Raw genomic sequence first — 22,596 nt, forward strand, 5'->3', positions numbered from 1 at the left:
GTGCTTGGACACAGAGCTCTGTGAACAGCCAGCCTCTTTAGCAATGACCTTTTGTGTCTTCCCCTCCTTGTGCAAGGTGTCAATGGCCGTCTTTTGGACAGCTGTCAAGTCAGCAGTCTACCCCATGATTGTGTAGCCTACAGAACTAGACTGAGAGACCATTTAAAGGCCTTTGCAGGTGTTTTGAGTTAGTTAGCTGATTAGAGTCTGGCACCAGGTGTCTTCAATATTGAACCTATTCACAATATCCAAATTTTCTGATACTGAATTTGGGGTTTTCATTAGTTGTCAGTTATAATCATCGAAATTAAAATCTATAAAGACTTGCAATACATCCGTCTGTGTGGAATAAATGTATACATTATACAAGTTTCACTTTTTGAATGGAATTACTGGAATAAATCAACTTTTTGATGATATTCTAATTATATGACAAGCACCTGTATACCACTGGCAAGCAAAAAAAATAAAAATAAATTATTTACCATGCCACAAGCAAGGTGTTAGCAGATGGATTTGCACACACATCATCTCAGTACAAAATTCAATTAATTGGATATGATTTGGCAAATATCCCAGGAAGGATAAAACATTTTTTAACAGCATTTAAAGTTCCCATGAGTGATGCGGGCTCCATCACTATGAAATAGAAGATGTTTAGAACCACCTGAAATATCTTCCTAAAGTTGGTTGTCTGTAACCATGCAAAAAAAAAGCCTTGGTCAGGGAAGTGACACAAACCCAGTGGCTACTCTAACAGAGCTTCAGAGTTTCTCAGCAGAAATCGGTGAGCCTGCCTGAAGAACAAGCATCTCTGCAGCACTCCTTCTATTCAGGTAATTAATCTAGAGTGCTGCCTTAGGGAGTCTGAGAGAATGAGGAGAAAGTCTCCGGTCTGATGAAAATAAAATGGGATGATTAGGCCAGAATGACAAGCACTTTGTCTGGTGAAAACAAGATAATCATCACCTTAATAATACCATCCCTATGGTGAAGCATGGTGGTGGGAGCATCATCCTGTGGGGATGCTTTTCAGCAGAAGGGCCTGTGCGACTGATAAGGAATAAGGGAACAATGAAAAATACAGAAGACCTGATCCAGATCTTCCAGGACCTCAGACTGGGTAGAAGATCCATCAGTCAGCCCAGTAACCCACACAGACAACATAACGCTGTGTTTGCTTTGGGACAATGTGAATGAGCATGAGTTGCCCAGCCAAAGCCCAAAATTGAACCCCACTGACCACAGATATCTAAAAACATACTTTCGGCTTGTCACTCTGGGGTGATTTGTGTAACCATAAATTACAGTGAATTCCGACAGTATTCAGACCCCTTCACTTTTTCCTCAGTCTGTTAGGTTACAGCCATAATTCTTATCAGACCCTTTGCTAAGGCGCTTTAAGAGCTCCAAGACTGGATTGTGTCTCGGCACAGATCTGGGGAAGTGTACCAGAAATGTCTGCAGTATTGAAGGTCCCCAAAAACACAGTGGCCTCCATGATTTTTAAATGGAAGATATTTCAGGCCTTGGTGATAGAACCAAATGGAACCCACTCCTCAGAAAAACGCACTGGAATTTTAAACCATGAGAAACAAGATTCTTTGGCCTGGATTCCAAGCATCACATCTGGAGGAAAAGCAGACACTGCAGACACTGACTGGGACATTAGTCAGGATTCAGGGAAAGAACAACAGAGGAAAGTACACTGTTCCTTGATGAAAACCTGTTCCAGTGTTCCTTAGACTAGGCCGAAGGTTTGACTTACAACAGGACAATGACCATAAATACACAGCTAAGAAAATGCCAGTGCCAGACTGGAACCCGATTGAACATCTCTGGAGAGATTTTAAAATGGCTGCGCATCTATATTCCCCATGGAGGGAAGACTCCAGATCCAGATGTGCTAACCGTGTAGATTCACACCCAAAAAGACTCAAGGCTGTTATTACAGCCAAAGGGGTTTCAATGAGGTACAGTAGCGAGTGAAGGGGTCTGAATACTTTTTTTTTTAATCTGCTTTTGACAGAGTAGTGTTTGAGTTAAGAATAAACATGTTCAGATTACACAATTAGTCGGACATACTAAAGATCCTGAAAAATGTGGAGAAGCAGCCATGGCCTATGTAAAAATCAACTTGATCTCCAAATTTAAAAAAAAATTAAGGAAACTGTCATGTCACTACATTATAATTAGGCAATGTGGTACTGTATTTCAGTCACACTCCAAGCGTAAACTCAGTTTCCAAAATAAGTTAAGATAAGCAATTTACCTATACCCATTTTGGCTCAACATTAAAATACTTTAATACATCTTTATGTTTAGTTTATAAATCAGAGGATAGTTAGTTATACCCAACAGCAAGGTGCGAGTCTACAACATGGTAATAGTCCCTGACTTTGTCCCTAGTGAATGTTTTAGACAATTTATAAACTAAACTGCCAATTTCGTGTGTCCTATTATATTTATCTATTAACAGGAAGGCGTTCCGGAGGCATCCGAAAAAGATGCCCAAGCCACCTCAGCTGACCCCTCTCGATGTGGAGGAGCAGCGGCTCTACTCTGAGCTCCTCCCGGGTGACCGAGCTTCTCACATCTCTAAGGGATCGTCCAGCCACCCTGCGGAGAAAGCTAATTTCGGCCGCCTGTATCCGGGATCTTGTCCTTTCGGTCATGACCCAAAGCTCATGACCATAGGTGAGAGTAGGAACGTAGATTGGCTGGTAAATCGAGAGCTTCGCCTTGCGGCTCAGCTCTTTCTTCACCACGACAGACCGATACATCGACTGCATTACTGCAGAAGCTGCACCGATCCGTCTGTCAATCTCCCGTTCCATCCTTCCCTCACTCGTGAACAAGACCCCTAGATACTTAAACTCCTCCACTTGAGGCAGGCACTCTCCACCACAAGAGAGGTTTGTGGTTAAAAATAAATTATCTGTGGTAACATGCAACTCTGCTTGCCACTCCATCGATGTCCCGCCCATAATCACAAATTACTCTCAACTCTAGTTTATGAAGATTCAGTTCTTCATGGTCTGGCAGAGTTGATCTACACCCAGAATGGAATGCCTTCATGTTCCAGCTCTTGTCCTCTACTGCTTCTGTAAGTAACTGTATCTTCAGTTCAGGTTTTTTGATAAATCTGTAAATGCGTCCGCTCAAAATGTTGTGACTGTTTTTATGTGTGTTAATTAACTACTAACATTCACATTTGTATCTGTATCTTATTTTTGAGTGTTTTAGGTCTGTCCTTGGTCAAGTTTGTCTCTCCGTCAGCTTCAGTGATCACCCATCCAGGTCACAATGTCACTCTACAGTGTAAAAATACCCTTAAAGTTCCTGGACATGTAGCCTGGTTCAAGCAAGTCAATGAATCAGAGCCTCTTTGCATCGTTTCTATGTACAGCACGGAGCCGTACATTACACATCATAACGGTTTTCAGCCCAGCCGTATGGAAATGGTACTGAAGAATGAAATTATACTTCTTAAAATCTCAGATGTGGACATTGCTGACTGTGGTCGGTACTTTTGTGGAGTATTCAATAAATACTTTATCTTCATAAATGCGACTGATGTAAATATCATAGGTAAAGATTCATTAATTCATCTACTGTGAATATTGGATGCCACGATGAAACTTTGTGCTACAAGACTGCCATGCACATGAAAGAGTTGGAAATAAATGAAATTGCAATCAACAGTTATGTGACCTGTAGGAATGTTTAACAGTCCTATTGATCCAAAAGGTCATGGAGATGCCAACACACCCAAAGAGCCAGTACAATGTCATGAAGGTATGTGGATTTAAAGTTTTTTGACAAAGAACCATTCAAAGCATTAACTTCAACCCACACTGATAATCTGAGCTGATAACTGTTTAGAATAATTGTAACATGCAAAGAAAAATACAGCATAACTGCATTTACTATGATCTTAGCATTCCCCACTTTGGTAGTATATCAGGTATAGTTGTTATAGTTTTGATGCTGAATGAAGTCCTATGATAGGAGAAGATGATGTTGGAACGACAGACTTCTTCCCATTGGTTGCGATCCTGGCTGGTGTGACTGCTGTTCTATTGACTGTCCTCCTTCTCCTGGCCCTTAAGATCAGACGAGACACAAACAGACTAAGCCCAGGTATGGAGCCCTGTTCATGATAATATCTGGCCTGTGAACAACACTCACAAATGTCAATATTTTTTCCACAACATTGTGTAGGCAAAAAATGAAGGTTGTTCAACCTTGGTAAATATTATTAATTCATATGCACACTAAAATGGAATGAACCATTGATATCTCCTCTCTGTTTTCTATCATATTCAGTTGCCAGCTCGCAACAACCACCACGAAATGATCTGGTTTGTATAGTATGTTTTTGAGAAATTCTCTCTAAAATACAAGTCAAGCACTGCAATAATGTTAACTGGGTTTTATCGTTTTTCTAAATCTACAGGACCAAGATCCTGATTCTCTGAATTATGCCACAGTGAATATCACCTCCAGGAATATAAAGAGGAAAATGCAGAGGAGGGAGACGGCGCTGGACACCCATGTAGTGTATGCTGCTACCAGATGACTAGTTGGAGCTGTGGAAGAGGACAGAAATTGGTTTGCCATATCTTTGAATACATATTTAAGTTAACGGTCAAGATGAAAAAGAATTAATCACAATTAATTGCACAGATCTGGTCCCAAAAAAACACATTTCTGTTTAAGAAGCAGTGCATTATGTTAACTGCTTGACTTGAAAACAGGAGCAGGAGCTGCCATTATCCAAGTTGGTCCATTCAAATAGGGTATGTTATGGCTCAGATTATCACAATGACTGGCAGGATATATTGGTAACCCATGTAAATCTAAATAGAAAGTTGTTGGTCTATGATCCAGTAGTTCTACCATCTTCCATGGTGCTCTTGATCATGGCACCAAGTACAATACAAATGATGTTAGGGTTCTGTTTAAACACCCATCAGCCCCTCCCTCTCTCTGCACAGCTGCAGGCATGTAATCCAACACTGAATCACACCTATGCCTTTTTGATGTGTTTTACTTTATTATAATGTGCTTTTACACCCCGTTTTCTCACATAAACGCCATGCCGTTGCTGAAAGCGTCAGTGGTCCATTTAACAGCAGGATTCACAGACAAGCGGCAAGTCAACACGATTAATGACATGAATGCATGGGCTATATTACATAATTATATTGAAAAAAGCTAATGTGATGCACTCTCGGCCACTCCAGCACAAGTGCTAAATAAAGTTTCCCTGTATACTGTAGCAAATAAATAAGTGACAGCTCAGATCAAGCAGTAACTATGGTTCTGAGGCAAAAAAAAAAAAAAAACGTGTTTACGGCGATAAAATTATTTTCGTCGTTACACATTTTTTATTAAACGCATGTGTTAACATGTTAACTTTGACAGGTATGAAGTTTACATTTCTTCCACAGAGACTATGATGTTTATATATTTACCTTAATTAAATGTATTGAAATGTAATATGATCAATCAATCCCTCCTGTATATGTTTGCTGAAGTTCTCTTCCACTCAGTTAGGCCACAAAACCCAGTAGAACAGAGAGTGGTTAGAATAGGGGCTTATGAAGGCAAAACACTTAATGGCCATAGAGATGCTTTTGCCTATTTTGGCCTGTCAGCTTACCTATACTGTACCTCTGTATGTATTTGTGATTTGGTCATCTTCAATTGGTTAGTCTTAAGAAAAAAGTATAGACAACTGCATTGTATCATGTTGATCACTAATAAAGGCTTGAATGAAAATTTACTTTGTCATTATGTTTCTTGCTCCTTGGTATTTCCTGTTTTCTCTTCATGCTTTTCACGGACCCCTATTCTAAGAAGCAGCTAATCACCTTATAAGGAGAATATGATTGGGGTCTGAGGTAGAGGGGGAGGGACCAGTGAAGAAAGCATCACTTCCTGTAGTGTGAGTGGCAGGAAGTAGCAGCTCAGTGTTGAGTGGAACTGCTGGAGTGAACATCACTGGGCCTCTCATAAACTAATACACTGGGGGAGAGGGATATAGCCCTTATACCATCTCTCATTCTCTCTTGGTCTCATTGTGTCTTTCTATATTTCCAGTTCATCTCCTACCACCTAAATTAAGTTGGTTATAGATGTTATTACTGATTCTATATTTATAATCTTTTTTGGTGCCAATGTTGAAATATGTGGTGTTGTGACAATGAGGGGATGACGTGTGACAGAGACATGGACCAGAAGTAACTTTCCACTGTGGTAGCCCTTGGTGTGAATCTCTATAGACGATTAACCTGGTCTTCAGGAAGGCTGGGCTTCAGTGCATCAAACCACCCACACTGTAGACCTCCCACATTCACTTAGACCACCTTCAGTTAAAAAAAATTATTGTGTAAATGCAAACCGGCTAAAAGTATTTCCCATACTCTAAACCTTTTCATGTGCAGACACTATAAAATGTTTTTATTGTTGATATTTATCTACTGATTTTCTTCATGGAAACCTCTGTCACCTCAGATCCAAGTTCTTAGCCAACTTCAGTCAGTATCAGTGTTCACAGTGCAATGTGTTGTGTCTTACATGCACATAGTGTTCATGTACTACATTACCTCCAATTTATATTGTACTTAGCTTGATCTATTTCCTGTTTGTTTGTGTAGAAGACTCAGCCTCACCACTGTACTCTACTAACTATTTTCTGGGGGTTTTTAAACATTATAGGAGTTTCTAGGCCTCTCATCTCTGAGTCAGGCTATTACTAGTATACAGTATCGGTTGACATCTACCAATGTTTGTAGTTTGCACCAACACCCGTGTGTTTTAAACAGTAGTGTTAGAATTCTTCTGACTACAGGGACTCTGCCATGCGTCTCTCACTGATGACTGAGACTTGCCTGTTTTGTTTCACTCAACACTTTATTTCCATATCTATGTTTGGTGAGGATTTAGGGGCAAAGATTCTCCCCCTGGTTTGTTTCCAGTGTTCTGTAGCTTGCTTGCTTCCCATGCATCAAATGCATTCAGAACAATTTTGAATAAATACAACTTTGGGATGTAAAGTACAACTAACCATTAAGATTTGTGGGAAATTACAGTAGCCTACTTAATATTGACAGATTTCTATTTTTTTATCTTTATCTTTATCTTTTTTCTATGGATGATTTATGTTGACACTAACAGGCCTAGTTATTTTCCACTGTAGTTTACTCATGTTATTCTCACTCTGCTGAAGACGAGCAACAATCACCACAGGAAGACTGACCTGGAGCTCTCAGCTCCACCACAGTAACCTGTTGTTGTCTTTTCATCCCGCTCTCTACCCTCTCTTTCAATCTTTTGTTCTCCCTACCCTATCTTCTTTCTCTTTCTCTCTCTCTTTCTCTCAGATACACTTTCCCTTTACTGTATCTCTTTCCACACATACCACCAGACTAAAAATAACTGACCTAACCCAAAACCAAACTACCTCAGTCTCTAGAGGTGTGCTCGATTTGGGAGGAGTACAAAGACACAATGAAACTTTAAAAGCATTGTGCTATCATAATCGCATGGTCACTTTTTGTACATGCATGTTGTACAATAATAAGTGGTTTGGAGAGCTGTGGTACCAGAGGAGATCAGAGGCTTGGGTCTTCTCTAATGTTAAGTGTGCAGACTAAAGGCATGTGCTCTTTGCAGACTCATCGGATGAACTCTCTGCAGGCACAACATTTTCCCCTGCGGTCAGTGTCGCTTTGCTGGTGTGAACAGAGACGGAAAATACACAAAACCCTCATTTAAAAGATTCTGGTTGGACGTTTCCACTTAACAACAAAACAACAAAAACATCTTGCCATTGCATAATTAGTATCAACCGTGTTTACAGTTTGATGGCAATAATAACACTGTACAATTTGCATGTTGATTCTTCCGTTGATAATTATGTGTCGATTTGTGACAGACACAGGAATTCTATGGGGATAGATACCATGTTCAACATTTTTGCTGGCCTGTGCTTCTGCCTCTGCATAACAGATATCAACTCTCTTTTTCTTGAGAACTAATGTATAGTTTTTTTATTCATTATTTGCACCCCATTTGCATACATGTATTTATGTCGCTTGTTGTTTTGTTAAGGCCATTGAAACTGTAGAATTTGCATGTTCATTCTTCTTTTGCTAAATAAGTGTCGGTTTTACTAGGCCTATTTCTAAGAGACAAAGTTCAAAGGTTTGATTGTCATTTGCAATAACAAGTTACGGCAATGAAATTCTTGTTTTTCCTACTCCTGACAGTGCAGTTAAAAGTGAAAAAGTAACAGGAATTATAATTTAAAAAGAATAAGAAGATAAGATAATCAATCAGTGAAAACACTATACAAAAACATGCATCAATAATAATAAGTATACAACTATAAAATACTCTCAATAGTGCATCTGGAGAAGTTGGTGAGTCTCCTGGAATCCATGCCAAATCTCCTTAATCGGCGTAGGAAGAAGAGCTGTTTCCTGGCTTCCTTCACCAAGTTGTTAGAGTGATGAGACCAGGTCAAGTCATCGCTGATGTTGACACCAAGGAACTGGATGTTGTGAACTCTCTCTACTGCAGACCCATTGATGTGTTTGGGGGCGTGGTCTCCCCGCCGCTGCTTCCTGTGATCAACAAACATCTCCTTGTTTTGTTGATATTGAGCTGGAAGTTGTTATCCTGACACCACAAAGTCAGTGACCTTACCTCATCTCTATAGGCTGACTCGTCGTTGTCAGAGATCAAGCCTATGATGGTGGTGTCGTCAGCAAACTTTACGATGGTGTTGGAGACCGGTACATATCCCAGATGTTCTCAATTAGATTCAGGTCTGGGGAACGTGAGGGCCAGTTAACGGCATCAATGCCTTTCTCATCCAGGAACTGCCTACACACTCTGGTTACATGAGACCGGGCATTGTCCTGCACCAGGATGATCCCAGGGCCCACTGCACCAGCGGAAGGTCTGAGGATTTCATCCCGGGACCTAACACCAGTCAGAGTGCCGTTGGCTAGCACGTGGAGGTCCATGCGATCCTCCAAGGATATGTCTCCCCAGACTATCACTGACCCACTGCCAAACTGATTGTGCAGGATAATGTTGCAGGCAACTTAACGTTCACCACAACATCTCCAGACACTTTCACGTCTGTCACATGTGCTCAGTGTGAACCTGCTCTAATCTGTGATAAGAACGAGGTGCCAATGGCGTACCTGCCAATTCTGGTGTTCTCTGTTGAATCGAGCAGCACAGTGCTGGATTGTGAGCACAGGTCCCACTAGAGGACGTCGGGCCCTCATGCCACCCTCATGGAGTCTGTTTCTGACAGTTTGGTCTGAAACATGCACAACAGTAGCCCACTGGAGGACATTTTGTTTGGTTCTGGCAGTACTCCTCCTGTTCTTCCTCCCACAAAGGGGCAGATACCGGTCCTGCTGCTGGGTTGATGCCCTTCTACAGCCCTGTCCAGCTCTCCTGATATCTCCTCCATGCTCTTGAGTCTGTTATGGGAGACACAGCAAACCTTGGTGTTAAGTGAGTTGGAAGCTTACAACTGGTTCAGTCTGTCAGGGGGACAATCTATTTATTCTTGTTCTAAAAGTTGTCACGGTCATGGGATGAGAAGGACACAGGCGCAGAGTAGAGGTATTGAAGATAATCCATGTTTAATGAGATAAAAAAAGGACCCCAACAAAACAAAAGGCAGCAACCAGTGCCGTGGGTTTAACTGAACACGTGCAAACCAAAATGAACCACACCTCTGGGCCTACAAACTGAACTTAAATAGGGTCCCCAATTGGAGGCAATAACTAACACCTGCCTCCAATTGGGGAAACCAAAAAAAGGATTAGAGGTGGCTAAAGGCCACCTCCTGTCCTGTCCTGGCTATGCCCCGAGCCCAGCGCAGAGATGGCTAGGGGCACAGCCAGGACGTGACAGTACCCGGCGGAGGAGCCGGCGGAGGAGCCGGAGACGGGGAAGCCGGCGGAGGAGCCGGAGACAGGGGCCCGTGCGGCGGCCAGTCCATGGCGGGTCCTGGCGGCGGCGAAAACAGGGCAGCGGGAGGAGCTGGCGGCCGGGACAGGCGAGGGCGCCGCTGAGGCCAGGACAGGCGAGAGCACCGCTGAGGCCAGGAGAAGGCGCTGCGGGACAAGGCGGCCAGTCAACCGTGGGCTCGGGAGGCGGCGGCCAGTCATCCGCGGGCTCGGGCGGTGGCGGCCAGTCATCCGCGGACTCGGGTGGTGTCGGCCAGTCATCCGCGGGCCCGGGCGGCGGCCAGTCCATGGCGGGTCCTGGCGGCGGTGAAAACAGGGCAGCGGGAGAAGCTGGCGGCTGAGGCCACTGGGCAGCGGGAGGAGAAAAAATAATCCAGGAGGCAAAGTATTGGAGAATTGGACAATGCGCGGCTCTGGTTTCGCCCAACCGGCTAAGAACCAATCATCATCCGTTTGTTTACACTAGGGATGCACCGATACCAATACCAGTATCGGGCCGATACTGGGCTCATGTACTGGTACTCCTACTCATAGAAATATGCCGATACCATGCGCCGATACCACGTCATAGGGACATTAATTGGAACTCGATGGTTGTGTCGCCTGTGGCCGCATAAGTATAGAATATAGAACTCAGATTGGTAGAGCGGGAAGACGGAGATGTCAGTAACGACAAAAGTAGAGTGCAAGCTCTGATCTGCTAAACTGTCAAGAGGAGGAAAGGAAGAACACTGATTTAACACAAGCAATTTGTTCAAACATCATTAGACAACACAGTGCAGAGTTCACTGAGTATACCAATTGCTGTAGTTTTGAAAGTGAAATGTTTTTCCATTCTTGCCTGATATACGATTTCAATGGCTCAACAGTTCGGGGTCTCTTTTGTTGTATTTTTCGTTTCATAATGCGCCAAATGTTATTAATGGGTGACATGTCTGGACTGCAGGCAGGCCCATTTGGCACCCAGACTATTTTACTATGAAGGCATGATGTGGTAATACGTGCAGAATGTGGTTTGTCATTGTCTTGCAGAAAAAAGCAAGGCCTTCCCTGAAGAAGACATTGTCTGGATGGCACCATATGTTGCTACAATACCTATATATATTGTTCCATATAATGGTAAATGGTAGTGTTTTTACTTGCATTTGTGGATGCATCGATGTACTGAGTGAGAGGTATTAGAGAGTGGTTTGAAAGGTTTACCACTTAGAAGTTTATCGGGGGAAATTTAGGGAAATGAGTCCAAGGGAACGTAAACCTTAGTGATAAATAAATATAAACATATGATCGGACTCCATATTGTTAGTAAATAAATTTTATCGTAAATGACCAAATGTTGGAAGTCCCTAGTAAAGGTTAGCTACTCCTTTCATCACAAGCCTAACATTAAAATGACATGTGTGTCTGGATCCATCCAGACTGATCAGATTCCCAGAACTCAGGGATGCCTACGAGGTCATGTGTCCCTGGGACCAACCTAGACCCAGAACTCAGGGATGCCCAAGATGGCATGTTTCCCTGGAACCACCCAGACTGTTCAGAGACCCAGAACTCAGGGATGTCAAGTCTGGTCACTTCAACTTATGTATGTGTGCGTGATTATCAGTAGCCTTACGAGCTTGAGTGTGAAGATGAACAAGGAGTGCCATAGTAATCTATTTTCCAAAGTAATAAAAAAATAATCCAATCAATTAATGAAGTTACAATACAAAACATAGTGACATACCAACACAATTCAATGTCATCCCAACTAGTCTAAAAGTCTACTAAGTAGAGCATGAGACACATTATAGCACAAAGGTGTTCTAGGTGCTTCTGTTAACTATAGACTCCTAAATATGACAACATCACAGAGTGTTGGGAGGTCTATTTAACGAAGACAAACTCCTAAATATGACAACAACACAACATGTTGTGAGGTCTCTTTAACGAGGACAAACTCCTAAATATGACAACAACACCACATGTTGTGAGGTCTCTTTAACGATGACAAACTCCTGAATATGATAACAACACAATGTGTTGGGAGGTCTCTTTAATGAGGACAAACTCCTAAATATGACCACAACACAATGTGTTGTGAGGTCTCTGTAACGATGACATACTCAAATAACTTTTTGGATATATTTGAATATTTATCCCAAAAGCAGACATCTAAACACTCCCCCAAATAGTCATTTGCATTACTTTACCTTGGCAAAAACAATGAACACAAAGGACAGGAACTGTGCCACTTAATCAATGCAGAATTATGGAATGGACAGGGCGTTGCCATCAGTTGTTATCAGAAATACAACAAGGACAATAATTTCTACAAAGTTCTTGTGAACTTTGATCCATAACCCGTACAGTACAATAAAGCATATAAGACTATTCTGCCCTTAATGGGGACCAGATAAATGTTCACAATATCATGCATTTAGTTACATTCTCAGTAGGGGTGTGGCTGATGGCCCACACCTGGTGGTCCAGATCTTTAGAGAAGCAAATGTTATGCAGTACCCCTGATTAACATCACCAAGAGAATGTTGGAGACTTGGTGGGGCAAGACGCGCCTCTTCGTCAAATACGCTTCTACTCTTCCTCAACAGACATTTCTCATTACACTACATGTTCCCAGACAGTGATTTTGAGAATTGTTCTTGAGCCCATGCTGTGATGTCCACTATAGAATTGTGTCTGTTTTTAATATAGTGCCACCTGAGGGCCTGAAGATCACATTCATCCATTATTGGTTTTCGGCCTTGTACCTTGCATTCAAAGTTTTCTCCAGGTTCCTTGAATTTTTTTATGATATTATGTACCATAGATGATGAGATCCCAAAACTCTTTGCAATTTTACATTGAGAAACGTTATGCTTAAATTGTTGCAATATTTGCACACACTGTATTTCAGAGAGTGGTGAACCCCTCCTCATCCTCACATCTGGCAAAACCATCCTGTCTGGAATGGTCATTTAATACCCAATCATGTTAGTGACCTGTTGCCAACTGACCTAATTAGTTGTGTGAAAATCCACCAGCTTCAGTTTTTTATCATTACACAATGTTTCCAGTCTTTTGTTTCCTCTGTCCTAACTTTTTTGAAACATGTTGCTGGCATCAAATTTAAAGTGGGCATATTCTATTCAAGAGACAATAAAATGTCTCAGTTTCAGCATTTGATATGTTGTCATGGTACTATTTTCAATTGAATATAGGGTTTCAATGATTAGCACTGATTTGATCATTGCATTCTGTTTTTCTTTACATTTTACGCAGCATCACCACTTTTTGGGAAACAGGGTTGTAATAATTGTAAACATAGTTTATTACTTTATAAGAAAATACCAAAAGGCGTTGTCTTTCATGTGGATTTCTAACATGTGAAATTTCCGTTAGATTTATGTACATGATTGCAATTCCACTCTGAGATTCATTTTTTCACTGGGGAAACTCCATGTCAGGTTTTAAGGTATACCACAGAACCCATTGGGTTTGTGTTTTCAACAGATGTTTAATGCCTGTTCAGACAACCAATACAATCAGTCACGTCAGTGTTCCCCTCCTACATAGCAAATACATTCTAGAAAAGGTGCCTGGTTGTGAAAACCATTCTCTACAGGGCACAAGCGATTTGAATGACGATAGTTATGATGGAGTTTTGGACTATCTTCTGGCTTAACGCCATATTGGGTAAGTCGATTCTTAAAAACATATAACATTTTGGATCCATTCTACGAAGTTCAAATTTCATCCTGAACAATAACATTTATTTATTTGTAAATTTTCTTCACAGGTTGTGCACTTACCAAAGATGTTATCCAACCAGACTCTGTGATACTTACACATGTAGGACATAGTGTTTCTCTCACTTGCTTTTGTCCATCTAATATGATGATTAGTGTTCTTTGGCTTAAACAAACTTTCGGACAGAAGCCTCTTCTCATGGCGTCAGCATCTTATTTCTCCCAAGAGACGTTTTACTTCAACAACTTTACCAAGGACTTTAGTGGGACTAAACGTTTAAGTGTGATGCGAGGAGAGGACAGCTTTAACCTGACCATCTCCAAGACTGAACCAGGGGACTCAGCTACATTCTACTGTGGTGCTTTGTACATCAACAGAATAACATTTGCACAAGGAACTGTCCTAATTGTCAAAGGTAATTTTCTTTTAAAAATGAAGTCACTTAAATGTGCTCATAGATTAATTAACCTAGCAGGATCAGTGAATGTACACCATGAACCTGCACATTCATTTCAGGTTCAGAATCCAAAAGCAAGTCTGTGCTTCAGCAACCAGTTTCTGAGTCAGTTCAGCCAGGAGACTCTGTGACTCTGAACTTTACAATAAACACTGGGACCTGTGAAGGAGAACACAGTGTCTATTGGTTCAGACATGACTCAGGAGAATCTCCTCCAGGAATAATTTATACCAATGGAGACAGGAGTGGTCAGTGTATGAAGAGCCCTGAGTCTGGGTCTCCTACACAGAGCTGTGTCTACAACCTCCCCAAGAGGAACCTCAGCGTCTCTGATACTGGGACTTACTACTGTGCTGTGGCCTCATGTGGAGAGATACTGTTTGGGAATGGAACCAAGATGGACATTCAAGGTAAACAATTACAAACTCGTATTATAAAATTATAAGGAATATTAATTAGTAGATGTTACACTTTTAAGGCAATACATATCTCCAGCATTGGATAAAGTGTTGAGTATATAATTTTACCTCTGACTGTTTCAGACCCGTTGGGCAATCAGGTTAATTCTCTACTCTTCATCGTTATTTATTTCCTGACAACTGCTGTGATTCTGAGTGTGATTATCAACATTATATTCTGTAGGAGAATGAAGAGGTCACAATGTGAACACTGTGCAGGTACAGTAAGAGACTTTGCGATAATCGCAGTGTAATCATTAGAGTTAAATTGGTTGTAAATACAGTGTCCTCCATGATTATTAGATCACCTAGTAAAATTTGATGAAAAGCTATGAAATAGGTATTGTTATTGTTCATCAGTTTGATCCTGAACTGAAACTATGAGGTATTATTCTACTTTTAACCCAGTGTTTCTGCCCAGTTAGTTGAAATAAAATGTGTCATTAAGGCCTTGCTTCATTGCAGAAACTCACAGCAGACACAGGACAGTTGTTTAGATATGTGTCTTGTACAGCACATCAGATGCTGTTTTGGATATTATCCCGCTGCTCGCTCAATCCGAAAGTCCAGACCGGAATCCTAATGTGAAGGAACACATTCTCCTGACTTCTGTCTTGGTTGGCCTCACAGGTGCCCAAGCCTTACCAAGGATTTAAATGAGGCAACTAAGCAAGGAAACCCAATTAATTGACCAACCCCCAAACCTGGAAAATAATATCTTTCTCAAAAACATGTATAACAATTATTGGCAACCCTGCATTTATTACTTTGTGCATCCTAATTATGCAGAGATAACATCATTACTGTAATGACTGATGATGTGGGAAAATCCATAGGAAGGGATCTGGGATCAACTATCCATGCAGAATGTCTCCACACCAGGTTTTCAATGTGGTTTAGATCAGGGGACTGTAATGGCTATTGTAATCAAATACGTGGTCAGTGAGACATTTTTGTATGTATCTGGAGGAACGATTTAGACCATTCTGCTGGATGAACCAATTGTACCACATTACCATCCCGAGGATATGTGGTTCAATATCCTAACAGAAAATTCCAGCTGCTACTGAGATCTAAAGATGATGTATCGCTTAGCATGTTTTGGAGTGTAATGAGCTGTGGTGAAGTCTTGTTTCGATCCACATATAAACGGGAAAAGAAAATCTTGGGAAGAAATTATGCAGTATTTTGACAGGTTTCTATCATACAGTATTTTCAGTGACAATCAAGTTTATGAACAAAATGACATTATTTCATAGACTTTTTGCTCCTCTTTGCCAATAATGATAGAAGACACTGTACCTTTTTGTAATTTCTGAACAAAAAAATCAATACAAAATGTTTTAACAACAGATGGCTGTTTGTTTTATTGGACAAACAATGTCACATTTTGTGAAGGATCATTTTAGGGGTTATCAGCTTTAATATCATTGACCCCCTAGTCCAAGGAGGAGTACACATAAAGATTATAATGAAACAGTGCTTGTCTTTTTGTTGGTAACTTAACAGCATACCTTTCAGTTTTTTTTTAATGTTTAGACATTTGTCTTTTAGCAGAAACCACTACTCAGCATGGCGATCATGGAAATGCTAATGCCAGCATGTCAAACAGACAGGTTAGCAGAAAACTTTCTACGAAATGTTAGACTGGATATGGGTATTTGAGAAGTAAAACATTTGACTATTAAACCTAGTGTCTTTACTGACCTACTCTGTGTTTTCATCCCTAAGCTCCATGATGACACTACCATGAACTATGTCTCCCTGAAGTTCACTGACAAGAAAAGTGCCCAGTCCAGGAGACCAAGGAGGGAAAAGACAGAGATGAGAAATCAGAGAGAGGAAGAAACCATCTACTCTGGTTTGAGTCACAGAGACAGGGTGTGAGTGGACTCCAATCATTCTGAGTTAAGCCCCACCCCTCCTTTGACCTCCACCTTATGATGTTCTGGATCAGTCACATGACTATTTTTAATAATTGTAATTTGCTGTAGGACGACCATTTAGTTGGATAAAGGATTAGCTTAAAAATGAATTGTCATATTAATTTGATATTAAGTTAATTTAGAATCACTCAATCATTTCTTCAGACGTCAACAATAAGAGTCCTTGAAATGTGATGACTCAGAGTCTAACTTGTTTCAAAGATTGTAAATGGAGACAGAACTTAAACTCTTACTGAGTTTCTAATGATTTGATGCATTACTTGCTTGTATACTTTTTATGTTTACTTCAATAAACATACAAATATCTCCATAGTTTAGTGACTTAGGCCTATTTAATTCTTATCACTTATCTGCGCGTCTCTTTATTTTGTTAAAAATGTGTCTACCTCTCGAGTTGAAAGGTAACTGTGGGACACACCGATACCGGGCTCATGTACTGGTACTCCAACTCATAGAAATATGCCGATACCATGCGCCGATACCACGTCATAGCAACATTAATTGGAACTCGATGGTTGTGTCGCCTCTGGCCGCATAAGTATAGAATATAGAACTCAGATTGGTAGAGCGGGAAGACGGAGATGTCAGCAATGACACAAGTAAAGTGCAAGCTCTGATCTGCTAAATTGGCAAGAGGAGGAAAATAAAAACTAACTTCACACAAGCAATTTGTTAAAACATCATTAGACACAACACAGCGCAGAGTCCAAAGACAACAGCTAACTCTGAGACTGGAGAAGCGAAATAAAATGTCCTGAGACAGCCCGCGGGCAGAAAAAAATGAAAGAGCAGAGCAGAGTAAAACCAGTAAGTGGAAGTGGTTCTGCCCTGCTTTCTCTTGCTGCAAGCACTGAAATTATAATTTAATTATGAAATTATAATTTAATCATTATGCATTTTAAAATGGCTCCACCCCTTCAGAACCAGAACAGTGATGTATTAAACTATGCAGTGGTGAGATTCAATCCCAAGAAGAACTCCAGAACGCCAGACGAGTAGAAGACAAGACTGTCAGAAGAGAAGCAGTGTACTCTGAGGTCAGGTACCTGCAGCAGGAATGACAGGAGTCAACAATTAGTAATTGTTTTTCTTGAAGGGTTAAAATGAAGAGACCACTGCAAATTGAATGCTTCTGTTCCTCACTCAAAACTTTCCTTTTCAACTTTTTTGGAAAAGAAAGAAAAAGGTGCAATGGTCTCTTACTTTTTCCCAGAGCTGTAAGAGTGATCGATATATAAGTATCCAGTAACACTTCAAATCATTAAGAAACACATCTTGCTGTACTACTGTATTAACACAATGAACTATAAATTATTTGCACTCTATACATCTCTGTATATCATGGTAAAGACCTTTGGTTACATAAAATATTTACATTCTGTCATCAATAGTGCACGATCTACGTAATAAATGAACTGATTTGACAGTAACTGTCATGATTTCCCTTGTTTTACAAGAACAATTAGCTCGCATCTATAACCAATCTGGTAAAATGAAAATGATGACAAAGTGTTCAGCTACTTATTATTATACTTTGCCACTGTGTTAGATGGCACTGGGTTTGTAAGCTGCATATTTTTAACTTGACACCACCTCTTCATTAGCACACATTAAGGATACACTGAGTAAAATCATCAGTTGGACAACAGTCTTCAAACATACTCAACCCACCCATGAAGAGATGTGCGCTTGCATGCCCATGGGTTATGCAGTAAGTCTAGTCTACCAGTCACAGCCAACACTCAATCAATCAATCAAATTTATTTATAAAGCCCTTTTTACAACAGCAGTTGTCACAAAGTGCTTTACAGAGACACCCGGCCTTAAACCCCAAGGAGCAAACAACATTAGTGTTGAATTTCAGTGGCTAAGAAAAACTCCCTAAGGTCGAATTTTAGGAAGAAACCTAGAGAGGACCCAGAGTCAGAGGGGTGACCAGTCCTCTTCTGGCTGTGCCGGGTGAGGTATTAAGAGTCCAATTGGAATAATTAATACATTTCTCTGGGCTAAATCCAGAGTCTATTTGATTTTAGACTAGGTCAGAAGTATGACCAGGTGGACAAGGACAGGGACAGCAACGGACCCCCCAAACCAGGTAATCCGCAGGTGTGGACCAGGACCTCATCTCCTTCTAAAATTTAAAACTGGAGGAAACTGAGAAAAGTTAGTAGTGCATCCCTCATATCCCCCAGCACAATAATATAACAGCGTAACACCTTGGAACTGAGACGGGGGGTCCGGTAACACTGTGGCCATACCCGGGGGAGGCCCCGGACAGGGCCCAACAGGCAGGAAATCAATCCAACCACATTGCCAGGCATCAACCAAAGGGACGCCCACCAACCGCAACCCCCCTGAATGAGGGCCGAGTATTGCTAGCGGCGTACAGCCCAATTGCACAAGTGCGCAACAGAGAGTCAACAACAAGCCAGTGACTCTTCCCCCGAAAGGCATTGGAGGGAGGGCATCTCAGTGGCGATGAGAGCCCACCTGGCAAGACAGCAAGGGTGGACAGTATCAAGACTACTGGTCACCTTCACGCCCCTGGGCCAGGCTACACCTAATTATAAACCGTGCTGTAGAGATGAGTTTTTAGTAGACACTTGAAAGTTTGCACTGAGTTTGCACTTCTAACCTTAATTGGCAGATCATTCCACAGGAGTGGAGCTCTATGAGAAAAGGCCCTGCCGCCAACTGTTTGTTTAGAAATTCTAGGTACAATTAAAAGGCCTGCATCTTGCGATCTAAGGTTACGTGTAGGTATGTATGGCTGGATCATTTCAGCCAGGTAAGTAGGAGCAAGTACATGTATTGATTTATAGGTTAAGAGTAAAACCTTAAAATCAGCCCTAACCCTAACAGGCAGCCAATGTAAGGACGGCAGGACAGGAGTAATGTGTTCAAAGTTTTTTGTTCTAGTTAGGATTCTAGCAGCCGTGTGCAGCACTAATTGAAGTTTATTTATTAATTTGTCTGGATAACCAGAGAGAAGAGCATTGCAGTAATCTAATCTAGAAGTAACGAAAGCATGGATTAATTTTTCTGCATCAGTTTTTGATAGAAAGTTTCTAATTTTTGCGATGTTTCGAAGATGAAAATAAGCAACTCTTGAGACATATTTTATATGTTCTTCAAAGGAGAGGTCAGGGTCAAGGGTAACGCCAAGGTTTTTTAAAGTTTTTTGGGATACGACCATGCAGCCGTCAAGGTTCACAGTGAGATCTGCTAACAACGCTCTTTGTTTTTTGGGTCCTAAAATGAGCATTTCTGTTTTATTTGAGTTTAAGAGCTGTACTCCCAGTAGCTCCCAATAGCTATGTTTAGAAATAAACTTCTACATAATGTGATCTTTTTACCCCAGTTATTGCAGCCATATTGCCTTTAAAATGTGTCTTGATCATATTTAACCACAAAATAAATAGATACAAAAATGAGTAGTAGGGTTTGGCCAATCAAATTGTTGTATTTGCATTTTTTGTATGAATACATTTTGTCATATTTTTGCCAGTTGTCATTCAAGCTCTCTCCCAAAATCAGCTTCCAGATTTTGCCACTTCCCATCTTTTGTTGTTAATGCCTTGTTAAAGCTCTACAACTTTCAGATGGGGATCTTCAAACAATAGCTTTAGTTGTTTGGCCACAACACTGTCTATATTAAATTATTCCCAATTTCAACCAAATCCCTTCAATGGGCTACTTGAATAACAGGCAAAGGGATGAAGTAGCTAAGGTTGCTACTGATTTTTATCTACAAATGTTAATCAGGAGTGATCTACTGCACAGCATTGAAGTTATTTGTCAATTCCTATGTAATATGTTTTGTTGAAAATGTGACCAGTTACAATATTAATGTACAGGTGCTGGTCATATAATTAGAATATCATCAAAAAGCTGATTTATGTCAGTAATTCCATTCAAAAAGTGAAACTTCATTATACATTATATTAATTCATTACACACAGACTGATATATTTCAAATGTTTTTTTCTTTTAATTTTGATGATTATTACTGACAACTAATGAAAATCCCAAATTCAGTATCTCAGATTTTTTTTTTTTTAAATGTTGGCCAACTGAAAAGTATGAACATGAAAAGTATGAGCATGTACAGCACTCAATACTTAGTTGGGGCTCCTTTTGCCTGAATTACTGCAGCAATGCGGCGTGGCATGGAGTCGATCAGTCTGTGGCACTGCTCAGGTGTTATGAGAGCCCAGGTTGCTCTGATAGTGGCCTTCAGCTCTTCTGCATTGTTGAGTCTGGCGTATCGCATCTTCCTCTTCACAATACCCCATAGATTTTCTATAGGTTTAAGGTCAGGCAAGTTTGCCGGCCAATTAAGAACAGGGATACCGTTGTCCTTAAACCAGGTACTGGTAGCTTTGGCACTGTGTGCAGGTGTGAAGTCCTGTTGGAAAATGAAATCTGCATCTCCATAAAGTTGGTCAGCAGCAGGAAGCATGAAGTGCTCTAAAACTTCCTGGTAGACAGCTGCGTTGACCTTGGACCTCAGAAAACACTGTGGACCTACACCAGCAGATGACATTGCACCACAAACCATCACTGTCTGTGGAAACTTTACACTGGACTTCAAGCAACTGTGCCTCTCCTCTCTTCCTCCAGACTCTGGGACCTTGATTTCCAAAGGAAATGCAAATTGTACTTTCATCAGAGAACATAACTTTGGACCACTCAGCAGCAGTCCAGTCCTTTATGTCTTTAGCCCAGGCAAGATGCTTCTGATGCTGTGTCTTGTTCAAGAGTGGCTTGACACAAGGAATGCGACAGCTGAAATCCATGTCTTGCATACGTCTGTGCGTGATGGTTCTTGAAGCACCGACTCCAGCTGCAGTCCACAGCTATGGACTGTGAATCTCCCCCACATTTTTGAATGGGTTTTGTTTCACAATCCTCTCCAGGGTGCGGTTATCCCTTTTCCTTGTACACTTTTTTCTACCAAATCTTTTACTTCCCTTCACCTCTCTATTAATGTGCTTGGACACAGAGCTCTGTGAACAGCCAGCCTCTTTAGCAATGTCCTTTTGTGTTTTGCCCTCCTTGTGCAAGGTGTCAATGGTCGTCTTTTGAACAGCTGTCAAGTCAGCAGTCTTCCTCATGATTGTGTAGCCTACAGAACTAGACTGAGTGACCATTTAAAGGCCTTTGCAGGTGTTTTGAGTTAATTAACTGATTAGAGTGTGGCACCAGGTGTCTTCAATATTGAACCTATTCATAATATTCACATTTTCTGATATACTGAATTGGGGGTTTTCATTAGATGTCAGTTATTATCATCCAAAATTAAAAGAAATAAACACTCGAAATATATCAGTCTTTGTGGAATGAATGTATACATTATTTCAAATTTCACTTTTGAATGGAATTACTGAAATAAACAACTTTTTGATGATATTCTAATTATATTACCAGCACCTGTATACCACTGGTGAGCAAAAACATTAAAAAAAATTACTTACCATGCCACAAGCAAGGTGTTAGCAGGTGGATTTGCACACACATCATCTAAGTATAACATTTTATTGATTGGACATGATTTGGCAAAGATCACAGGAAGGTTGAAAAAATTTTTTAACAGCATTTAAAGTTCCCATGAGCAATGCGGGCTCCATCACTATGAAATGGTAGATGTTTGGAACCACCAATACTCTTCCTAAAGTTGGTTGTCTGTAAAAACAAAGTAACCATGCAAAAAAAAAGCCTTGGCCAGGGAAGTGACACAAACCCAGTGGCCACTCTAACAGAGCTTCAGAGTTTCTCTGCAGAAATCGGTGAGCCTGCCTGAAGAACAAGAATCTCTGCAGCACTCCATCTATTCAGATATTTAATCTAGAGTGCAGCCTTAGGGACTCTGAGAGAATGAGGAGAAAGTCTCCGGTCTGATGAAAATTAACTGAAATGATTAGGCCAGAATGACAAGCACTATGTCTGGTGAAAACAAGGTACTCATCACCTTCATAATACCATCCCTATGGTGAAGC

General features: G+C 40.9%; 2 protein-coding genes across 4 annotated transcripts; both read left to right on the forward strand.

The window, feature by feature from the left end:
• Positions 1-2,993: 2,993 nt before the first annotated feature.
• LOC114830299 lies at positions 2,994-5,487 on the forward strand. 3 transcript variants are annotated; one of them, XM_029117616.2, is made up of 6 exons: positions 2,994-3,106; positions 3,247-3,591; positions 3,751-3,798; positions 4,012-4,143; positions 4,330-4,364; positions 4,460-5,487. In XM_029117616.2, exons 1-6 carry the CDS (start codon positions 3,064-3,066, stop codon positions 4,580-4,582), a joined length of 726 nt encoding a protein of 241 aa, XP_028973449.2. In that variant the 5' UTR covers positions 2,994-3,063; the 3' UTR covers positions 4,583-5,487. The 3 variants fall into 3 exon arrangements, with proteins under 3 accessions (XP_028973449.2, XP_028973448.2, XP_028973450.2); XM_029117615.2 differs by having other exon boundaries at positions 3,047-3,106; positions 3,239-3,591; XM_029117617.2 differs by having other exon boundaries at positions 3,047-3,106; positions 3,239-3,522.
• Positions 5,488-13,611: 8,124 nt separating this feature from the next.
• On the forward strand, positions 13,612-16,538 carry LOC105020615. Its single transcript, XM_020043294.3, has 6 exons — positions 13,612-13,682; positions 13,786-14,151; positions 14,253-14,603; positions 14,736-14,870; positions 16,206-16,267; positions 16,383-16,538. Exons 1-6 carry the CDS (start codon positions 13,628-13,630, stop codon positions 16,536-16,538), a joined length of 1,125 nt encoding a protein of 374 aa, XP_019898853.3. The 5' UTR covers positions 13,612-13,627.
• Positions 16,539-22,596: the final 6,058 nt, after the last annotated feature.

This window comes from Esox lucius, chromosome 24, assembly GCF_011004845.1.
Source record: "Esox lucius isolate fEsoLuc1 chromosome 24, fEsoLuc1.pri, whole genome shotgun sequence".
NCBI classification, from domain to species: Eukaryota; Metazoa; Chordata; class Actinopteri; order Esociformes; family Esocidae; genus Esox; species Esox lucius.